The 21,358-nt window shown below is 45.0% G+C and overlaps 1 protein-coding gene and 1 pseudogene across 1 annotated transcript; both read right to left on the bottom strand.

Annotated features, from left to right (window-relative positions):
• Positions 1 to 6: 6 nt before the first annotated feature.
• On the bottom strand, positions 7 to 2,525 carry LOC111969512 (growth arrest-specific protein 1-like; annotated as a pseudogene).
• A 2,333-nt stretch (positions 2,526 to 4,858) lies between these two features.
• cplx3b (complexin 3b) lies at positions 4,859 to 11,701 on the bottom strand. Its single transcript, XM_023995688.2, has 3 exons — positions 11,281 to 11,701; positions 5,622 to 5,709; positions 4,859 to 5,351 (listed from the first exon to the last, which is right to left on the bottom strand). Exons 1-3 carry the CDS (start codon positions 11,436 to 11,438, stop codon positions 5,127 to 5,129), a joined length of 471 nt encoding a protein of 156 aa, XP_023851456.1. The 5' UTR covers positions 11,439 to 11,701; the 3' UTR covers positions 4,859 to 5,126.
• Between the last annotated feature and the right edge of the window lie 9,657 nt (positions 11,702 to 21,358).

The raw sequence follows: 21,358 nt of genomic DNA, 5'->3' as shown, positions 1-21,358 counted from the left end.
CTAAATATCTAGGCTAACTGTCAAGCATGTTTCTGTCCTGGAAAGGAACCCATTACACTTTATATGAAATGAATAATAAATTAAACTAGGCCTATTAACAAGTAGCTTGTGTACTGCTGTTCATAGTAATAAACTGGTATTTTTTATTTTTTTCTGAGAAAAAAACACTAGTGCCTCTTCTTTTGTCCATATAAGTCTACCATAAGTCCACATTCATCTTGAAGAGGCCAGTCTATAAGGAGAAAGGTGACTTCTTGCTTTCAATAAAGAAAGGGGGGTCCCTAAAGGGGGAGAGTGGGGGGACATTTTAAATAAAACTATCAAGAGTGGGGGATGTGTCATGGGGGGCTGGAGAGGCACTTCAGTTAATTGAACTAGGCCTACTTGATTCTAAACCCTTGTCTGTTCACTAGCAGTTCCCCACAAATATTTGAAGTGTGATGGCTGCAACAATGCAGAGGCCCCTAAAACAGAGAGGAAAGAAAACAGAAACTGGACTGGTCCAATGTTTATCTTAAGTCTTAATAAAGCCACACTCCAAGGACCATTGAGACGAAACTAAACAAATAGGCATAAGAGTTTAAAAGGTAGCCCAGAAGTAATGGATGCAATGCCCAATGAGGAGTATAGTTACAATGAAGTCAAATTTGGTTCACTTCTCCTTAAACAATCACTTTATTGATCTTTACACTCCAGAAGAGTTTCGACCTAGGATATTCCATGAGTATCCTAGGCCTAATTTGCAAATTGAATTGGTGGTCTGAATGTCCTGTCCATTATTGTGTCCCAGATTAAGGCATCACATCAAAATATGAAAAATCCATTAGGCCCATAGGAGATTACTAGGAGCAAATAGTATTCCATTACACCAAACCCACGTGCTCATTAGATTGGACCCGTCCCTGTCACAACAACAGGCCACATTAAACAGACCACATTCATTTCTCAATAGAATATCCGTGCAAGAGTGATGCATAATAAGGCCATATAGCTCGACAACTGCGGGGAACTAGAATTTGAGTCAGGAGGACATATCTCCTCTGTTTTCGAATCATAATCTTCATCCTCATACATATCGTCCATATCTGCCTGGTCTGAAATAACACTGTGGTCTCCAATCTGGCACAGTTTGCTCATGTTCTCCTTGACTACCTCACAGAACGGCCTTTCCACCCCGTCGCACACACACTGGTTTAGTAGCATGCCATTTGGGATGAATAGCATCTGTTGTATTGTGGCCTTGCACCTGGACGAGCATTTCCTGCCGTTGAAGAGTTGCCCACAGTAAGACAAGTAGGCTGTCAGGGAGGAGTGGCAGCCGGTGTCSTCCTCGCAMCGTTGACGGGCCTCTGTGCATCCTATCCCCCCCGRGTCTCCAGGATACCTCCGGGGGAGGCATGGCTCAATCGCCCGCTTTGCATCCCTACACTCCATGTCCTGACCACAGTCACACCTTTCGAGGTAAGGGCCATTGCGGGTGTGATTCAGTCTTATCAACGCGTTGATACAGTGGCTGGGGCATTGCCTCCTGGTGCCTCTGATGTTTCCTTCACAGGCGGCTAGATACTGGCTYTATGCAAGCTCACAGTCTGCCTCCTCYTGGCATCGGAGCAGGGCTTGCCAACATATTAACTGGGCATCTAGCGCCAACAGCACCGATGAGAAGAGCGCCAGAGCGCTGCACCAACTTTTCATGCTGGAGAGAGCTCTAGTTCGGCGATGCGCACATTTTCCTCCAGTTAGTGCGGAACAGCCAAGTCTATGATGAATTTAAAACGTAATGTAACTAATAAACCCATTTAGTATGAGGCGTTTATGGTCCAAACATAAATGTGTTTAGTAGGCCTAGCTACAAACCTAAAGATGTCCCCGTCTTTCCAATACACGCTTGACAGTTGTGGAATAACAGTCCGTTTTATGAGGGTGAATGAATCCAGTCTGYGACYGATGAGTAAAATTGTTGAAATCCTTTGCATAGATTCGGCTACCCTACAAACAATACACCCATATCCTCCGCAAAACTGTCACAGTCGTGTCAGTAAAAAAGGAACAAAAAGTGACCACATGCGCTGTCCAAAGTTCGGACACCTACTATCCACATTTCATGCCCTCGTTTGAAAGCATAACTCTTTTGACTCCTGTTTTCAAAATACGTCCAACTTCCTTGGCTTTATAAAACGTTCATATTTTCCGTGTTCTGTATTCCATACTATGTTGGTTGAATTCATTCGAACTGCCTCTTCTCACTGTCGCATTTTCTCCCGCTATGTGTCTTTGTCCCCCTCTTGCAGTTACGCTTCACGCTTCGTTAATCTTTCCCCCACAACACCCCTCCTTTTCCAGAAAAAGAAAGGAAAGTTTTCCTTMCCCCCTCTCCCATTTACAATCCTGGTCAACGATTGGTCGTCGTTGAGGAGTCCGTGGGACTCATTTCTATAGCAACGTAGTTTTTGGCAATCTGCTCGTCATACAGGATAAATAAAATGTTTATAAATTTAATGAAACTCACGACCTGTGTGGTCCCCCTTASAAAACACGTCAACGTTTGGGGAGGTAGTGAGTGTGGGGCGCACACAAGCCCTCTAGCAGTCGACAGAAGGCATTCCATTGCTAGAAGCTCACATCTGCACCCACTGCTCCAATTTTAAGTGCAGAAAAAAACTAATCTGTTCCTTTTTAGCGATAACCCGAGGAGGGAAACCTCTATGAAAACCGTCGCACAGTGAGGGTTTCACTTAAAGTTCTACTAATTGTCGCTCTTTTCACTCTCCCTCACGCTGTTCTTTCTAGTGAGTTTTTAAGCCCTGATTGATAGAACAGAATGGAAGAGAATAGTATTTTCTGGCCCGTTTCACSCCAATTGTGTCAGATTGGCCATGCAGTGGCACAGTGTCTTTCTAGGCTGAAGATTGTTCACGCCCTGCGCCTATCAATAGAGGAAGGTTTCAGCATCAATATATTTTACAGCTCTCCCCTTTCACACCGCACTTGAAAACTACCAATAGCTCATGCTTCTCTGCTATTAAAATGCTAACTAATGTGTTTTGAAAAAAGAGATTGGAAAAACCCGTAGCGACACCCGGGCTGTCTAGAAATGTCACAAGCAGTTGCTGGCTGGCTTCTCCCTGAAAAACACTGTASACTTTTGCAAAGAGCCATTGATTCTGCCAGATGGCTGAGCTTATTATCAGACTTCACTGGAATGTAAAGTTGCCACTAATAATGGTAATCATATATATTTTTTATAATAACATCATTATTTTGGTTAACTTAAGAACGTGGTTATAACAATGGTTATAACAACTATAACATAATCATTTGGCCTATCAGTATTGTAATGATAATAATTTCATGATAATAAACCTTGATCTGATTAGGGGCTAATATGGATTTTGGATTAAATTCAGTTTGTCATTAATTCAATAATCATTAATCAACAAACATTCGGATGAGGTTGTATTTTTGTCTCCACCTAGTGTTCAGGACATTAGGTTTTGGTTTTATAGCATCAAACGATGGCTACTTTAAATTATATGTTATAAATCTTCTGTCCTAGAGTTTCTGAAAAGATGGTCAGGCTGGCTGGATAACAAATGGAGAAACATGAASCATACATCATAAAAATCTGTTTATTATGGTTTCAATAGTCAGTCAAAAATCAATAAGGTTCATACAGCACTGAACAACAAAGACGATGTAAAAGAAGCAAAGAATGGACAGGAAACAGAAACATCATGAACAACATGTCTCTTCCTGAAATATCATCTTGAGATCAASCTGAATCACCCCATAGGGTGACTGGAAATGAAAGAAGCTCTTGTTGTTGGCTTTAAAGTATCATTGCAGGTCACACACTTTAATACAGAGATATATGTATAGGTGATCAGGCTCTGTAAGACTTGAGTAAGAATGAATTATATTCACACTTGTTTGTTTTGCTTCATGGAACTGACAAGAAAGCACAAAGTAGCTATCACATAAAACAAGCTACTAAGGCATGTTCACCATCCTTTCTTCAAATGCAATTACTGTAATGTCACAAAAGGACTGTTCAACTATTACAAGACATGAACCACTGTATTAAATAAATATATATTGTATATTACTAAATAAGGTTGACGAACCCCTCTCCCGCTCTCACCTGCGTCTTTACTTAGTGATACAACAACAATTCAGACAAATACCAAGTACTCTATGTTCATATATGTTCATAGTATTGTGTACTTATTAAACACTATGACCAGCACTCAGCCATAGGATGACATTTTSAAAGACAGCACTTGACATATCATAGCAGCTAAACGACACCAAACCACCGGCACAAAACAGCACTGAGATGGAGAGGTCAGGGGTCAATATGAGGACAGGTTAAAGGCCAGAGTTGAAAGGTTAGATGGGTTGGCATCACAGAGGACGAGCTGTCTCTTAGCAAGGCCCCAACGAGTTAATGACCATAGACTAGATGGACGACAGAACAGGCTAACTGCAAATACATTTACACCTGCAATAGATATAACAGACACTTGGTTTGTAATGTACTGAATGTGGTCCCAAGACAAGAAAGTTTGATTTAGTCTCACACTTAATATGACTAGTTGATATACTTTGTGCCATTGTCTGAATGGTTTTCTGCGAAGGGTCTTTGGCATAAGACTATTACTCTAATTCCCCCACAGCTTAGACAGTGTTTACTCTAATTCCCCCACAGTTTAGACAGTGTTTACTCTAATTCCCCCACAGCTTAGACAGTGTTTACTCTAATTCCCCCACAGTTTAGACAGTGTTTACTCTAATTCCCCCACAGCTTAGACGGTGTTTACTCTAATTCCCCCACAGTTTAGACAGTGTTTACTCTAATTCCCCCACAGTTTAGACAGTGTTWACTCTGATTCCCCCACAGCTTAGACAGTGTTTACTCTGATTCCTTGGCCAGAAGCTGCTGCAGTATGTTTGTGTGTGTGAGGCAGTGTTGACTGTATGTGTGTGTATTCAAAGCAACATGACTATCAACGTTTGTACATGATCATAGATCATATGATATCTTACATAGATCCTTTGTTGTACAGATAAAGAGAGTAAGGGAGGGAGAGATAGAGAGAGAGCAGGAATTCAGTCAGCCAGCCAGATCACATGAGATTGCACTTCTCAGCAGACTGTTTGAGGTCTTCCAGRGTGGCCTGGGCCTTGTCCTTCAGCTGGTCCATGTCCACATTCTGGATGTTGGTCAGCTGGCCCAGAACAGACGTTTTGGACTCCTCCTCCTTGTTGTCGTCAGCGATCATCTTGGCTAGCTCTGTGGGCAGCTCCACGTCATCCCCCGCCTGCTGGATCTGAGTGTCATCCAGCTCATTCTGGGTCGCACACACAGTGGAGACAGACACACAAACACACACACACACAGGCCAGTGGGAGAGGGTGTAGGGAGCGAGGGCAAAGGAAAGGGAGAGGAATGAGATGATTGAGACATAGGGAGAAAGGAAAGAGAGTACAAACAGAACACATTTGGATGGTGTTTTTGCTTCAAGGACACAACCTAGATCTGAGCCTGTAATAACTGTAATAACATGTAGAAATGTAAGAAAATTCTTGAATCAAATATGCAGAATCAGTAATGGATGTACCTTTGGCAGTCTGTATTTGTCCCGGAAGTGACTTCTAACTGTTGCCCGCTCAGCTTTCTTCTGGGCAAAACTAGCATCTCGTTCCTGCCTGGGGAAAACCAGAGAGAAAATGGTTAACAGCGGCTGAAATAGTGTCGCTGCATGTAATCACACAACAACACACACCACACACACACACACACACACACACACACACACACACACACACAACACACACACACACACACACACACACACCACACACACACACACACACACACACACACACACACACACACACACACACACACACCCACACACACATAACGTCTGCAAAGGTGGTATAATCTCGAGTCCTTACTCAAGTGATGCTTTCATAACAAACGCCTCCTTCAGTCCACCTCCATAATTAGACTGAAGGATTAAGGTTTTAACAGCATTAGTGGCAATGTGAGGACAGATGCTATAAAGATAATTTAAATCATCCATAAGGCTTTTTGTAATGTTAACATGTCTTGGTCTTTAGTATGGAACGTTGTTAGATTTGTTTGTAATGCGATGTATCACAAATGCACAAATTCATTGGTTACTATTAACCACATAGCTCAGCCATCGCGGTTAGAGTGTTGGGCCAGTAATGAAAAGGTCGCTGCTTCGAATACCTGAGCAGACAAGGTGAAAAATCTGCCGATGTGCCCTTGAGCAAAGCACTTAACTCTAATTTGCTCCAGGACGCCATACTACTATGGCAGACCCTGTAAAACAACACATTTCACTGCTTCTATCTGGTGTATGTGACAATATTAGATTTTTATACCACTGTGGATCTCATAGTGAGGGCTGAAAGAAAAGAACACAGGGAGCCCTCTGCTGAGCTGCACTCTGACTCAAGAGTGCAGGCCAACAGAAGGTGGACAAGCAGCAGTAACGCCTGGGGGTAGAGGAAGAGGGAGGGAGAGAGAGGGAGAACGACAGAGAGAGGCTGTGCTCTTGCAGTGAGACCCAGATGCAGTCTACTGCCGGTCCACTACTCTACTGGGGAATTATATTCAGACTTCTGGGATGTAGAGCAGCATTGACTGACTGACTGACTGACTCACTGACTGACTAGCACTCATCTACTTCTACAGCTGCCAACTTAGTGAACCCACAGAAACCTAGGATCACACCCTGCTACAGAATTCTACACCCTTCCAACCCAGAGCCTAGGACAACACCCCTCTACAAAATTCTACACCCTTCCAACCCAGAGCCTAGGACAACACCCCTCTACAGAACTCTACACCCTTCCAACCCAGAGCCTAGAACAACACCCCTCTACAGAACTCTACACCCTTCCAACCCAGAACCTAGGACAACACCCCTCTACAGAACTCTACACCCTTCCAACCCAGAGCCTAGAACAACACCCCTCTACAGAACTCTACACCTTCCAACCCAGAACCTAGGACAACACCCCTCTACAGAACTCTACACCCTTCCAACCCGGAGCCTAGGACAACACCCCTCTACAGAACTCTACACCCTTCCAACCCAGAACCTAGGACAACACCCCTCTACAGAACTCTACATCCTTCCAACCCAGAACCTAGGACAACACCCCTCTACGAATGCTATACCCTTCCAACCCAGAGCCTAGGACAACACCCCTCTACAGAACTCTACACCCTTCCAACCCAGAACCTAGGACAACACCCCTCTACAGAACTCTACACCCTTCCAACCCAGAGCCTAGGACAACACCCCTCTACAAGAACTCTACACCCTTCCAACCCAGAGCCTAGGACAACACCCCTCTACAGAACTCTACACTCTTCCAACCCAGAACCTAGGACCAACACCACTCTACAGAACTCTACACCCTTCCAACCCAGAGCCTAGAAACAATACCCCTCTACAGAACTCTACACCCTTCCAACCCAGAACCTGGACAACACCCCTCTACAGAACTCTACAACCCTTCCAACCCAGAGCCTAGAACAAACACCCTCTACAGAACTCTACACCCTTCCAACCAGAACCTAGTACAACACCCCTCTACAGAACTCTACACCCTTCCAACCCAGAGCCTAGAACAACACCCCTCTACAGAACTCTACCCCTTCCAACCAGAGCCTAGGACAACACCCTCTACAGAAACCTACACCCTTCCAACTCAGAACCTAGGACAACACCCCTCTACAGAATATCTACCCTTCCAACCCAGAGCCTAGGACAACACCCCTCTACAGAACTCACACCCTTCCAACCCAGAGCCTGACAACACCCCTCACAGAACTCTACACCCTTCCAACCCAGAACCTAGGACAACACCCCTCTACAAGAACTCTACACCCTTCCAACCCAGAGCCTAGGACAACACCCCTCTACAAACTCTACACCCTCCAACCCAGAGCCTAGGACAAACCCCTCTTACAGAACTCTACACCCTTCCAAACAAGAACTAGGACAACACCCCTCTACAGAACTCTACACCCTTCCAACCCAGAGCCTAGGACAACACCCCTCTACAGAACTCTACAACCCTTTCAACCCGGACCTAGAACATCACCCCTCTACGGAACTCTACACCCTTCCACCCAGGACCTAGGACAACATCACTCTACAGAACTCTACACCCTTCCAACCAGAACCTAGGACACACCACTCTACAGAACTCTACACCCTTCCAACCCAGAACGCTAGAACAAACACCCCTCTACAGAACTCTACACCCTCCAACCCAGGACCTAGGACAACACCCGCTACAGAACTCTACACCCTTCCAACCCAGAGCCTAGGACTACACCACTCTACAGAACTCTAAACCCTCTGAACTCAGAACCTAGGATTACTCCACCCCAGAACACTGACTGACTAGCAAACCTCATTTTACAGCTGCCAAACCAGTGAATCTACACAACCTTGGATCACCTCACTCTACAGCACACCCAGACACCACAACACCCCATCACCATGTCCTCTGCCCTACACCATCATACAAATATCATTATACTGCAAGCCTTGTGTTGAGGTAAATCAGATATTTATACTTCACCACCACGTACAGCAATACTGCAATACTACCCATTTGGTAACTCCAGCAGAGGGCAGACAAGAGACAGTTTGTGTTTTCCGTGGCAGCCCTCTTAGTATTACTCAAATAATCTTTGTCCCTAATTTTCCAATAATCAGATTAAAACAATCACTGAAAATGTGAAAATGTGATATAAACACCTGAATAGGATTAAACTCTTTCAAAAGACAAGACTAGACCTACACCTTGCACCAAACATTCCGAAGTAGACTCCATGAACCGAGGTGACGTCATGTGACCTATGTGATCATGCCAACAGTGTGGTCTGAATGACAGCATGACATCATAATGCATACATACAGTACTGTAAACAATGGCATGATACATGTGCATGGCCAATGACAAGGCCATATCCCTATCATTCAGGGGATACAGGGCCAGCCCTGGGCATAAGCAACATAGGTGGTCGCCTCTTGTTATGTCAGTCACTAACAGTCACTCAATTAGCCCATGTCAGCTAATATTTTTTAGATTGGTAAATTAGTCTACCTAGCTATCTAAACTTGTAGTAATCATGGCCGAATGACCAACCAGGCACGAAGGGCCTGACCTCCAGGAGGCCCCAATTGATTTTGTTAGACACTCTCATTCAGATATCATATAAACAATTCATGGYAAAATGGGGGGAAATTCATGGCAAAAATCATGGCCTCCCCAACCAAATCTCGCCTTGGTCCCTRAAAAGGCTAGGGCTGGCCCTGAGGGGATATATACTGAGTGTACAAAACATCAAGAACATCTTCCTAATATTGAGTTGCACCCCCTTTTGCCCTCAGAACAGTCTCAATGTGTCGGGGCATGGACTCTACAAGGTATCGAAAGCGTTCCACAGGGATGCTTCCCACAGTTGGCTGGATGTCCTTTGGGTGGTGCACCATTGTTGATACACATGGAAAACTGTTGAGCGTGAAAAACCCAGCAGCGTTGCAGTTCTTGACACAAACTGGTGCGCCTGGCACCTACTACCATACCCCGTTCAAAGGCACTTAAATATTTTGTTATTCCCTTTCACCCTCTGAATGGCACACATACACAATCCATGTCTCAATTGTCTCAAGACTTAAACATCCTTCTTTAACCTGTCTCCTCCCCTTCATCTACACTGATTGAAGTAGATTTAACAAGTCACATCAATAAGGGATCATAGCTTTCAGTCTATGTCATGGAAAGAACAGGTGTTCTTAATGTTTTGTTCACTCAGTGTATATTCACAGTGGCATTACTGTTATCTTGCCCACCGTGAATGAACATGAGCATGTAAACCACCACACAGCAGCACATAAGCCAGCGCTCTGTGAGAGCCAATGGTAGAGCTCCTGATGGCACTGAGATGACGAGTCTTGTATCTTCTCCTCTCAAGGGCATCATATAACCAGGGGATGTCATTGTGACTACTGTGCCTGATAACATGATTATATATGACATGCCACTGCAAACAACCCCATTCCAACAACCCTATTCTCCTTGGATTATACAGAGCACTGACACCAGACTTTGTGCTATGATCTATTGTATGGCGGTAGCCACATTATAAGAGCTCACCTCCCCTGAAGCCCAGTGTAATGTATGATGGTATGGGATTGAGGTCAACGTGGGCTGTGGACAGTTGAGGCTAGTCTCTGAGGGGAGTCAGTGGATGCTCCACCATGTCTGACATGTCAACAGCAAACAGGCTGTTTGTCCTGGAGCCTGGAGCCATGTGACCTTAAGCCAGGGTAGTGCCCTGTAGTACTACCTATTTCTTTTTAATGAAGTATACTTTTCATATAGATACAGGTGTGTGTGGAGGGACTGCACATGATCAGACACATTTCGAGGGTATTTTTTTCACAGGACAAATATATGTTCAGACCTATGAGCTTTTGTAGAGTCATCGCTTTCAAACCTTGAGGACATCTTCTCCTCTCACATAGAGGAATTTGGAGTAAAGTCAATTAAATTATCAGATTTTTATGATATGGCTATGGGTTTCTTAGTTATACCCAGATAAAAATACATTTCAAGATCAGAGATACTCACATCAGACGAATTTATTCTGTTGAGGTGTCTTCTCTTTGTGAACAAAATTAATATGGAGGCCTACATCACAGGGACATCCAAGAAAGGGGGGAAACTATTTGGAGAGCTCATTGAGGATGATATTCAATACATTTTTAGATAAATTGGACATAAAAGTAACTGAATTCATGTTCTAGAATGAATCTGAAGACACGTATCAACCTGAAGCATTAGTATATGCCTATTGGGAAACGAGCCCGTTTTACAGTATAATTGGGCATTAAACTCACTGTGATTACTGACACATTTTTGTTTTTGGATTAGGCTATTGCAAGAATTCCAATGGAAAACCGTCCTATATAATTCTTGAAACCTGAAAGAAAACTCATGTATCGAGTGTAGCAGCTGTGTGGTGAGCTCGAGAGAACGCCGTGGATCCCACTGATGCGTAAAATAGTGCATGGCGCACTGGGGCTTGTAAAGGCACGCGCTCAGCAGCGTCTTTACATTGGACATTACACAGAATAAACTCCGCTTTATAGTACGCAACCCTTTCAAAATATATAGGCTATTCAAATGGATCGATAAACTTGGGTTTGTTCTTACTTTTCCTCCTCTAACTGTTGTTGATATTGTTCAAATTCCTCCTGGGTCATTCCTGCCGCTGCGGCTTCCGATTTCTCTCCTTCGGGCTTTTCCTCAGTCAAACCCCCGGTCAGGTTCTTCACATGCCCTCCCACCATTTGTTTCACCATAAAAGCCATCTTTCTGCCTCTTAAGAGTCCGTTAACTGACCGGGTCAGAACGTGGACCTTTGATGCGCTCTTGATGAAAGCTGAGTAAATCAATGTATATCCATCGAAGTGTCTCAAAAATATATGGAAAAAGTCAATACAATCATCCAAATGTTTTACTCTCGACACTCCGTCGTGCACCGCTGTGAGGGATTGAGAATAGACGCGTTTCAGCACCAGTGCCAATGGACAGCTCCGCGTTGAGTGGGGAAGTTAGCAAGAGAGGACGTGGCTGCACAAATATCTGAGCCAACAAGTTTTATTCTCAACTCTACCAATCGTGTTTTTTTCCTAACCCAACCTCCATTCCCTCTGCCCAATCCCACGGATCGCTGAATTACGAATGCGCTTTCATGATGCGCCCTAGCACCTCACGTGGGTTCCGGTGATTCGCCGTCTTATTATAACTCACTATTGAGTCAGACAGGCACTCCTCACGTTCACAACGGACTCCGGCAGAGACAGACACACGTGACGAGTCAACTACCGTCTATACTAGTTGTTTTGTATGGTTTTGATGCCCGTGCGTCTTTGGGGTCATTTTGTGCGCTTTTTTGTTGTTGTGAAAATCAAAGGGTTTCCGAACGCACTTATGTCATAAACTCAGCAAAACTGCGTTTATTTTCAGCAAACTTAACATGTGTAAATATTTGTATGAACATAACAAGATTCAACAACTGAGACATAAACTGAACAAGTTCCACAGACATGTGACTAACAGAAATGGAATAATGTGTCCCTGAACAAAGGGGGGGTCAAAATCAAAAGTAACAGTCAGTATCTGGTGGCCACCAGCTGCATTAATTACTGCAGTGCATCTCCTCCTCATGGACGCAGCATAAAGTTTGCCAGTTCTTGCTGTGAGATTACCCCACTCTTCCACAAAGGACACTGCAAGTTCCCGGACATTTTTGGGGGGAATGGCCCTAGCCCTGACCCTCCGATCCAACAGGTCCCAGACTTGCTCAAAGGGAATTGAGATCCGGGCTCTCGCTGGCCATGGCAGAACACTGACATTCCTGTCTTGAGGAAATCACACACAGAACAAGCAGTATGGCTGGTGGCATTGTCATGCTGGAGGTTCATGTCAGGATGAGCCTGCAGGAAGGGTACACATGAGGGAGAGGATGTCTTCGCTGTAATGCACAGCATTGAGATTGCCTGCAATGACAACAAGCTCAGTCTGATGATGCTGTGACACACCGCCCCAGCCATGACGGACCCTCCACCTCCAAATCTATCCCCATCCAGAGTACAGGCCTTGGTGTAACGCTCATTCCTTCGACGATAAACACAATCGGACCATCACCCTGGTGAGACAAACGGACTCGTCAGTGAAGAGCACTTTTTGCCAGTCCTGTCTGGTCCAGCGACGGTGGGTTTGTGCCCATAGGTGATGTCTGGTGAGGACCTGCCTTACAACAGGCCTACAAGCCTCAGTCCAGCCTCTCTCAGCCTATTGCGGACAGTCTGAGCACTGATGGAGGGATTGTGCGTTCCTGGTGTAACTCGGCAGTTGTTGTTGCCATCCTGACCTGTCCCGCAGGTGTGATGTTCGGATGTACCAATCCTGTGCAGGTGTTGTTACACGTGGTCTGCCACTGCGAGGACGATCAGCTGTCCGTCCTGTCTCCCTTTAGCTCTGTCTTAGGCGTCTCACAGTACGGACATTGCAATTTATTGCCCTGGCCACATCTGCAGTCCTCATGCCTCCTTGCAGCATGCCTAAGGCACGTTCACGCAGATGAGCAGGGACCCTGGGCATCTTTCTTTTGGTGTTTTTCAAAGTCAGTAGAAAGGCCTCTTTAGTGTCCTAAGTTTTCATAACCGTGACCTTAATTGCCTACCATCTGTAAGCTGTTAGTGTCTTTACAACCGTTCCATGGGTGCATGTTCATTAATTGTTTATGGTTCATTGAACAAGCATGGGAAACAGTGTTTAAATCCTTTACAATGAAGATCTGTGAAGTTATTTGCATTTTTACGAATTATCTTTGAAAGACAGGGTCCTGAAAAAGGGACGTTTCTTTTTTTGCTGAGTTTATGAAATAAGCCGATCCTATTTGGAGTTATACATCACTTATGATTTATTTTGCGTAATTTGTCCTGTGTAGTATAGTCTAATACTATTTTTATTAAAATATGACTGTGGATGAAGGAATATTATCTGTTTTCCACTGAGCGCACATAAACATGTGTCTCATATGAAGAGGGCACGACAAAACCTATTCCCGCTCAGGAGACTGAAAAAATTTGGCATTGGTCCTCAGATCCTCAAAAGGTTCTACAGCTGCACCATACAGAGCATCCTGACTGGTTGCATCACTGCCTGGTATGGKAACTACAGGCACTACAGAGGGTGGTGCGAACGGCCCAGTACATCACTGGGGCCAAGCTTCCTGCTATCCAGGACCTCTATACAAGGCGGTGTCAGAAAAAGGCCCTAAAAATTGTCAAAGACTCCAGCCACCCTAGTCATAGACTGTTCTCTCTGCTACCGCACGGCAAGCGGTACCGGAGTGCCAAGTCTAGGTCCAAGAGGCTTCTAAACAGCTTCTACCCCCAAGCCATAAGACTACTGAACATCTAATCAAATGGCTACACAGACTATTTGCCGTTACCCCCTGTATATGGCCTCGCTATTGTTATTTTACTGCTGCTGTTTAATTACTTGTTACTTTTATCTCTTATTCTTATCTGCATTTAAAAAAAACTGCATTGTTGGTTAGGGGCTTTTAAGTAAGCATTTCACTGTAAGGTCTACACCACTGTAAGGTCTACACCTAAAACGTGATTTGATTTGATATGCAGTGGGGGAGGGCAGTTGTCTGCTGCTCAGGGAAAGAGAGAGCGAAAGAGAGAGAAAGAGAGCAAGAGAGAGAGAGAGCAGCTCCTGCAGGCAAACTGGTGTGTAATTGCATTTGAAAGGAATGTTGCACAAACCTCAATAAACAGTTGTCCATGCCCCTGATAAAGGCTATTTGCTTTATGGTTTACACACAGACCACACACTCACATCATTCAGATCTGTTTGATCCTTCACCGCCAGGTCATTAACCTATCTCCATACACCACAGTACAGGAGAAGAGAATGGTGTTACAAATTCATGAGACCAATTAGAGATCAGAATGGGTCCTTTTTCTAGGCTTAAGTGTGTCTGTAGGCCTCTACTGTAGGGGTCGTCATTAAGACAATATTATTAAAATATTTGGATACAGATCCTGTCTTTCTCTTCCTCTCTCTTCTCTCCCTCTCTCTGTCTCTCTGCCCCCCCTCTCTCCCTCCTCTCTCTCTTTCTCCACCCTCTCATTGTCTTAAATCCCAAAAATGTGAAATGTATACTCTCCACAGATACAGTATGAGGTGCATCTTCAATCAACAACTTTTGCGTCATGATGTGCGCAGCACGCCTGACACCAAGAAGCATGCCCTACTTTCCAGTGGATTAGGAGAGACATATCATGTCTCAATGCACTCTGTCACTGGCTTAACAGACCCACCTGGGTAGTTTCAAATCCCCTGGCTGCCAAACTTCAAAGCCTCCTCTACATAAAGTAAATTGAATTATAACTTTCCAAATAAGTATGATCGAATTGTAATCTGRGTAAAATGTAAGAAGAATTGACACCGTGAGGAGATGTTTCTTATTTAAGCACAAGTGTTCTCCTGGGACCTGCTCTCTGTTCACAGCTCAGGTCTCGTCTTGTCTCACACACTGCTCGTCATGAGTCACCATTCAGCCCTGGATAAGGAGGTTGCATACAGACCCATATTAATATACATTATGTCAATTATACAGACGCACAGTATATAGACTGCAGATACCAGTGGGACCCGGGTGTTTGAGGGCATCCATTCTACTGCAGGCCATGTCACATGAGCGTGGTGGTGGTAGACACTGATATTGATACAGCATGGTGCTTCAGCTTTTCTACATTCTATATACTCACATAGATTCTACCTGTGTCTGGAACTCTATTGGAGGGATGTGACACCATACTTCCACAAGAAATTCCATCATTGGGTGTTTTGTTGATGGTGGTGGAAAACGCTGTCTGAGGCACCGCTCCAGAATCTCCCATAAGTGTTAAATTTGGTTTAGATCTGGTGACTGAGAAGGCCATGGCGTATGGTTTGAATCGTTTTCATGCTCATCAAACCATTCAGTGACCTCTCGTGTGTGGATGGAGGGATTGTCATCCTATGGGGGCATAGCCATGGTAGCCAAAATAATGGCCTGCCCAGCATTTGTATACATGACTCTAAGCATGATGGGATGTTAATTGCTTAATTAACCCAGGAACCACATCTGCTTTCAATATACTTTGTATCCCTCATTTACTCAAGTGTTTCCATTAGATTGAATATTCTGTGAAAATGACCAATGGAGCTATATGCAAAGCATTGACGTGACGCATGAGTGCGTTAATGAAAATGTCTCACACAAACCCTTATATAATGAGCATGCATGGACAAGCACTTTATACACAAACCCCAACAGAACTGTGTGGGCACAGCTGGCCCTGCCTCAGCCTCAGCCTGCCTGGATCAGCCTATTTCTGTGTTTGTGTGTCACAGTGTAGCGTATGGAACTGTAGCTGAGGGGCTTGGTTGCTGTGACCTCTGAGACATAACCACAGTTCAGTGTGAAGGGGGTAGATGTAGTACCTAAGGAACCATCTCCCCTCTGACTTCCCATATTCTGATTAACTGGTACGGTTTAGTCCAGTGAAAATACACACACAGAGTATCCTTATCCTCCAGGTAGGAAATCACCTGCAAACGTGCTGCTCACTAAATGTGACTTGAGCATTTCCAGTGATTAGTGTGAGTGAACATGACAGAGAGCACCATGCTATCCATCTCTCCGGGTTAGTCAGGTGGTGGTGTTTAGGATTACCAAACGATGGGATAGAGACTCCTGTATGTCAGCCATCCCTTCTGATCCTCAACAGATGTCACACCTTTGTTTCCTCAGACGAGGGCTTAAAATCCTCATGTAACTACTGACTGCAGCAGCACACAATAGAATGGTTCAGGGAGCTTTGCTTGCTTGGAGCTCTACATAAATGAGTATATGCAGTCATCAGCTAGTGCAGGGCTGTCACTTACTTTGCCTAAGAGACCATTTCTATGAAGGCAATTGTCCAGAGGGTCACTCACTTTTCACCTGCGGTGCTTGAACAAAACCATCTGATGCTAGGAATGACCTAATTGCATTGTGTGGAGTGTTGTTTCTCCAACATTAAATCTTAAATAATCCAAGAGGCAAGTGTTGCTTGGTGTTAGTGTTACATCATGGCAGGCTGCACACAGCCCATGGACAGGATGTTTGACACCCCTTAGGTTAGTTTTTTAGGTGCTAAACTACATTCGGGGTCATGATGCTGACACTGGGCCTTCCACTTACATCACTGTCTACCATATAAGCAACACATTATGTTGGGGCTTAGCATGAGTATGAAGACATTTTAATTGGTAGTGGAGGTCAGGAGGCTTTAACATGAACAGAAAACCATGGGCATCATAATGTAGATTGGATATGAATCTTTATTTGATTTATTTAACCTTAATTTTATCAAGGAGTCATACTGAGACCAAGGTCTCATTTACAGATGAGCCCTGAATGACGTAAAGTACAGAAAATACACACATCAATATAAATACATAATGCAAGCAGAAAGAAAAACTAGGTCATACATTTTTTTCTTAGAATACGCCGTATATCCAAATATGAGCATAAGGTAAGTTACATCATGCAACAAAGACTGGTCCATACCAGCTTCCCATTCACTTAAACCTATTACCTTTCACCCCCAATCTCTCTCTGTCCCCTTCTCTCCTATTACCTCACATTCCCACCCTTCCCATCTCTTCAATTCTCTCCCCTCCATATCTCTCCCTCCCTCCATCCTGTATTTTCCTGATGTAGTCCAGTTGCCTGAGAGGGATAGCAGAGCACAATAAGGTAGTGCTGGCTGTGGTGAAATGGGATGCAATAGCCGGAAGATTCTCTTTCATCTGAATTGCTGCAAACAATCGGCAATGAGAGAGTAAAAAGAGGAATGGTGAGAGGGAGAAGGGAGGAGTGGTGAAATGAGGATGGGGAGGAGAAGAAGTGTAAGAAATAGGGTTAGAGGATAAGGGAAAGGGAGGTGACTGGGGGGCAGGAGCAGGAGTGATGAATGGTGATGGTAATGTATGTATGGGGTAAAGTGGTGGTTATGCATTTAGGCTATGCATGGTGGTGAAATACACATTATCCTCAAGAGAGGTCATTCACTATGCTGCAATTCTAACTAGACACATAGTGACATCCTTTGGGCACTTAGGATATGTAAAAATTAAATAAAGAAGGCACCATTTAGTGGGTTACAGTTGTTCAATATGCTGAACCAAAAAAAGAAAAAAACAGCAGTCAATCTCCTCCAATTCCATCCTGTCATCTGGATGTGGCTCAAAGGCCATCCCCAGGCTAGACACTCCTCCTGTTTCCTGTGTGGAGTTGCAGAGTTACTCCTCACCCTCCCCTTCCCTCCCCTCCCCTCCTCCTTACCTCCCCTTCTGTCTTACGTAAGCGGTAGCTAACATATAGCCCTATCCTCATTCTACCCCCCCCCCCCCTCATACACACGCAGGCAGGCCAGATTAAGACTGTCACGAAGACCTTGACAAAGATTCCTGTATGAAGTGACGTATGCTTGAGTCATGGCAGAGCCGTGTGCACTTCTCTCCACATTCAAATAAACAGTGTCCCTGCCTGTTTATATGATGTGAACTGACTTCCTCCCAGCTAAAATGTCCTCGCATGCCCGTGTTAMGGCCCCTCCACTACACTACACTGACTAGCCCACTGAGTGCAATAGGAATTTCTAGGATTAAAAGAAAACAAAGCGAGGAATCCGAAGGAGGGTGAGAGAGAGTCTTTGCCTTGGAAAGCGTTCAGTTCCCAGGCTTGGGAGAACTAGGATGATGTAAGAGGTCGGGCATGGTCCGTCTAGGGGCGTGGTCCAACTCCGTCTCCATTCTGTTCTCATCATGAGGCTCCACTCTGCTCTGCCACACTGACCCAAGCAGCTTGCCCCAAGCCCTGGCTCCAGCCTAATATTAAATGGGATGTGTGGTTGTGTTTTTATTCATGTGTGTGTGTTTGTTTGACTGCACAATGGTCCGCTGAAGGATTCTCTCCCCATTCACTGTTTTAGTCACTCATTTTGAGAGAGAGAGAGAGAGAGAGATAGAGAGATAAACCTCACAGAATAAAGTAGTCCTCAGATACCTTATCACTATACAGTGCATTCGGAAAGTATTCAGACTCCTTCCCCTTTTCTACATTTTGTTACGTTACAACCTTATTCTAAAATGAATCAAATAAAATACAAAATCTTCATCAATTTACACACAATACCCCATAATGACAAAGCGAAAAACGTTTTTTAGATATTTTTGCAAATTTCAAAAGATTAAAAGTAAATAAAAGTATTCAGACCCTTTGCTATGAGACTTGAAATTAAGCTCAGGTGCATCCTGTTTCCATTGATCATCCTTCCTTTGATGTTTCTACAACTTGATTTCTACAGCTCCGAGACAAGATTGTGTCGAGAAGGGTGCCAAAAACTTTCTGCAGCATTGAAGGTCCACAAGAACACAGTGGCCTCCATCATTCTTAAATGGAAGACGTTTGGAACCACCAAGACTCTTCCTAGAACTGGCTGCCCGGTCAAACTGAGCAATCGGGGGAGAAGGGCCTTGGTCAGGGAGATGACCAAGAACCTGATGGTCACTCTGATAGAGCTCCACAGTTTCTCTGTGGAGATGGGAGAACCTTCCAGAATCTCTGCAGCATTCCACCAATCAGGCCTTTATGGTAGAGTGGCCAGACGGAAGCCACTCCTCAGTAACAGGCACATGGACCACTTGGAGTTTGCCAAAAGGCACCTAAAGGACTCTCAAACGATGAGAAACAAGATTCTCTGGTCTGATGAAACCAATACTGAACTCTTTGGCCTGAATGACAATCATCACGTCTGGAGGAAACCTGGCACCATCCGTAAGGTGAAGCATGGTGGGAGACTAGTCAGGATCAAGGGAAAGATGAACGGATCAAAGTACAGAGAGATCCTTGATGAAAACTGAGAGGTTCCTGTCCTGAGCTCTGTGTTGTATTGACTTCCTGTGACAGGAGGAAGGATGAGCAACTGTGTTGATCTTAGCCTCGAAGCCTCTCATCCCCATCCTGTCACATCCAGCCTTTCTTTGCCTCCTCAGGCTCCTGGCCCATTGCCCAAAGCCCAACGTCTAGACACACTTCTAGATGTATGTAAGCTATCCTACAACAATCAGACCTCACAACAACACACCAGAGAAGGCTGGTGGGAGGAGCTATAGGAGGACAGGCTCATTGTAATGGCTGGAATGGAATCAATGGAACGGTATCAAACARATGGAAACCCCGTTTGACTCCGTTCCATTCTTTCCATTCCAGACATTACAATAAGCCTGTCCTCCTATAGCTCCTCCCACCAGCCTCCACTGCAACACACACACACTAATGCACACACACACACACACATCTGCACAGCTGACTAACTAACTGCCCAGCGATGAGCCTTCAAACACTTCTAAATGTTCATGTACGCCTACAACATTCAGACCACACAACAAAACAACACAGACTACTGTCTGGCTGCTGTCCTGACGACACAAACCCTCCCTCCCTGCCTCAGTCAGTCTGTGGAGGCCAGTGAACATGAGATGAGTTCAGTAGAGGACGACAGAAGGCGACTCAGATGCTTGTTGCCAACTAGACTTGAAAAATCAGGCCTATCCCCTGGGCACACTCGTCATTCTCTCCACTACTGGAGGGATTGTCTACCCTCTCCGCTCCTCTCCCTCTCCCCCCTCTCCCTCTCCCCTCCTATCCTCTCCCCTCCTATCCTCTCCCTCTCCCCTCCTATCCTCTCCCTTCTCCTCTTCTTTCCTCTGTTCTCTCCCATTCTTCTCCCCCCTCTACCCTCCTCTCCCTCATATTCTCCTCAATCACCAAACGTATTGCTACTGGCCCAATGAAAGAGGCTGTGTTGTGCGTCATGGCCAGGCTGAGGTGAAGGATAGGTGAGGTGAAGGATAGGTGAGGTGAAGGATAGGTGAGGCCCAAACTAGGCTGCTGATGGCTGAGGAGGTCAACTGCAGCCAGGAGCCATCAAACTCCCAGGACTGCTGGACAGGAACCTCAGATTTATGTGACAGGCTGCCTGGAGACGTTAGCATCGCTGGGCCTCCGGTCCCAAACGGAGTGATGGGCCTTCTTACACGACACCAAAGACCATCACATGCACACACACACYCAAGCACACAAACACATATGCATGTATGCAGGCACGCAAGCACACACACATACACACAGTCACATACACACACAACGTCACATTACCCAGTCCACCATCACACGGCTAGGGTCGAGAGAGACCCCGTCACCAGGAGTCCGGTGTAGCATGTCCCCCCCAGACTATACAACCTGTCACTCACCCAAAACCCAATACACAATGGCTCGCTGAGCGGACAAGTCATACACACATCATTGGAGAAAATAGAGCGGTTACACAAGCCTTCGCATAGAACAGCCTTGGCTTATCCTGACCTGAAACACCACTGTATGGGTTGTTATCAGTCAAGTCAAACTTAAAATTAATTTAGGACATGAAACCTCCAAGTCAAATAAGAGAATATACACTCCTCGAGCCAGTAGGATTTGTGTGAGGAAGTCAACAGAAGAGGGTCTTTTCAAAGGGCCGTGGCCTCCTTTTTTACTTATTGTGAAACTCTCTCCTCTAAGAGATCCAAGAATTCCCCCGGAATTCTCAGCATCCCCGCATTTCCTGCAGTTCCC

This window comes from Salvelinus sp. IW2-2015, linkage group LG10, assembly GCF_002910315.2.
Source record: "Salvelinus sp. IW2-2015 linkage group LG10, ASM291031v2, whole genome shotgun sequence".
NCBI classification, from domain to species: Eukaryota; Metazoa; Chordata; class Actinopteri; order Salmoniformes; family Salmonidae; genus Salvelinus; species Salvelinus sp. IW2-2015.
The sequence above is the reverse complement of the archived record's forward strand: the minus strand, read 5'-3'. Positions and strand labels throughout refer to the sequence as shown.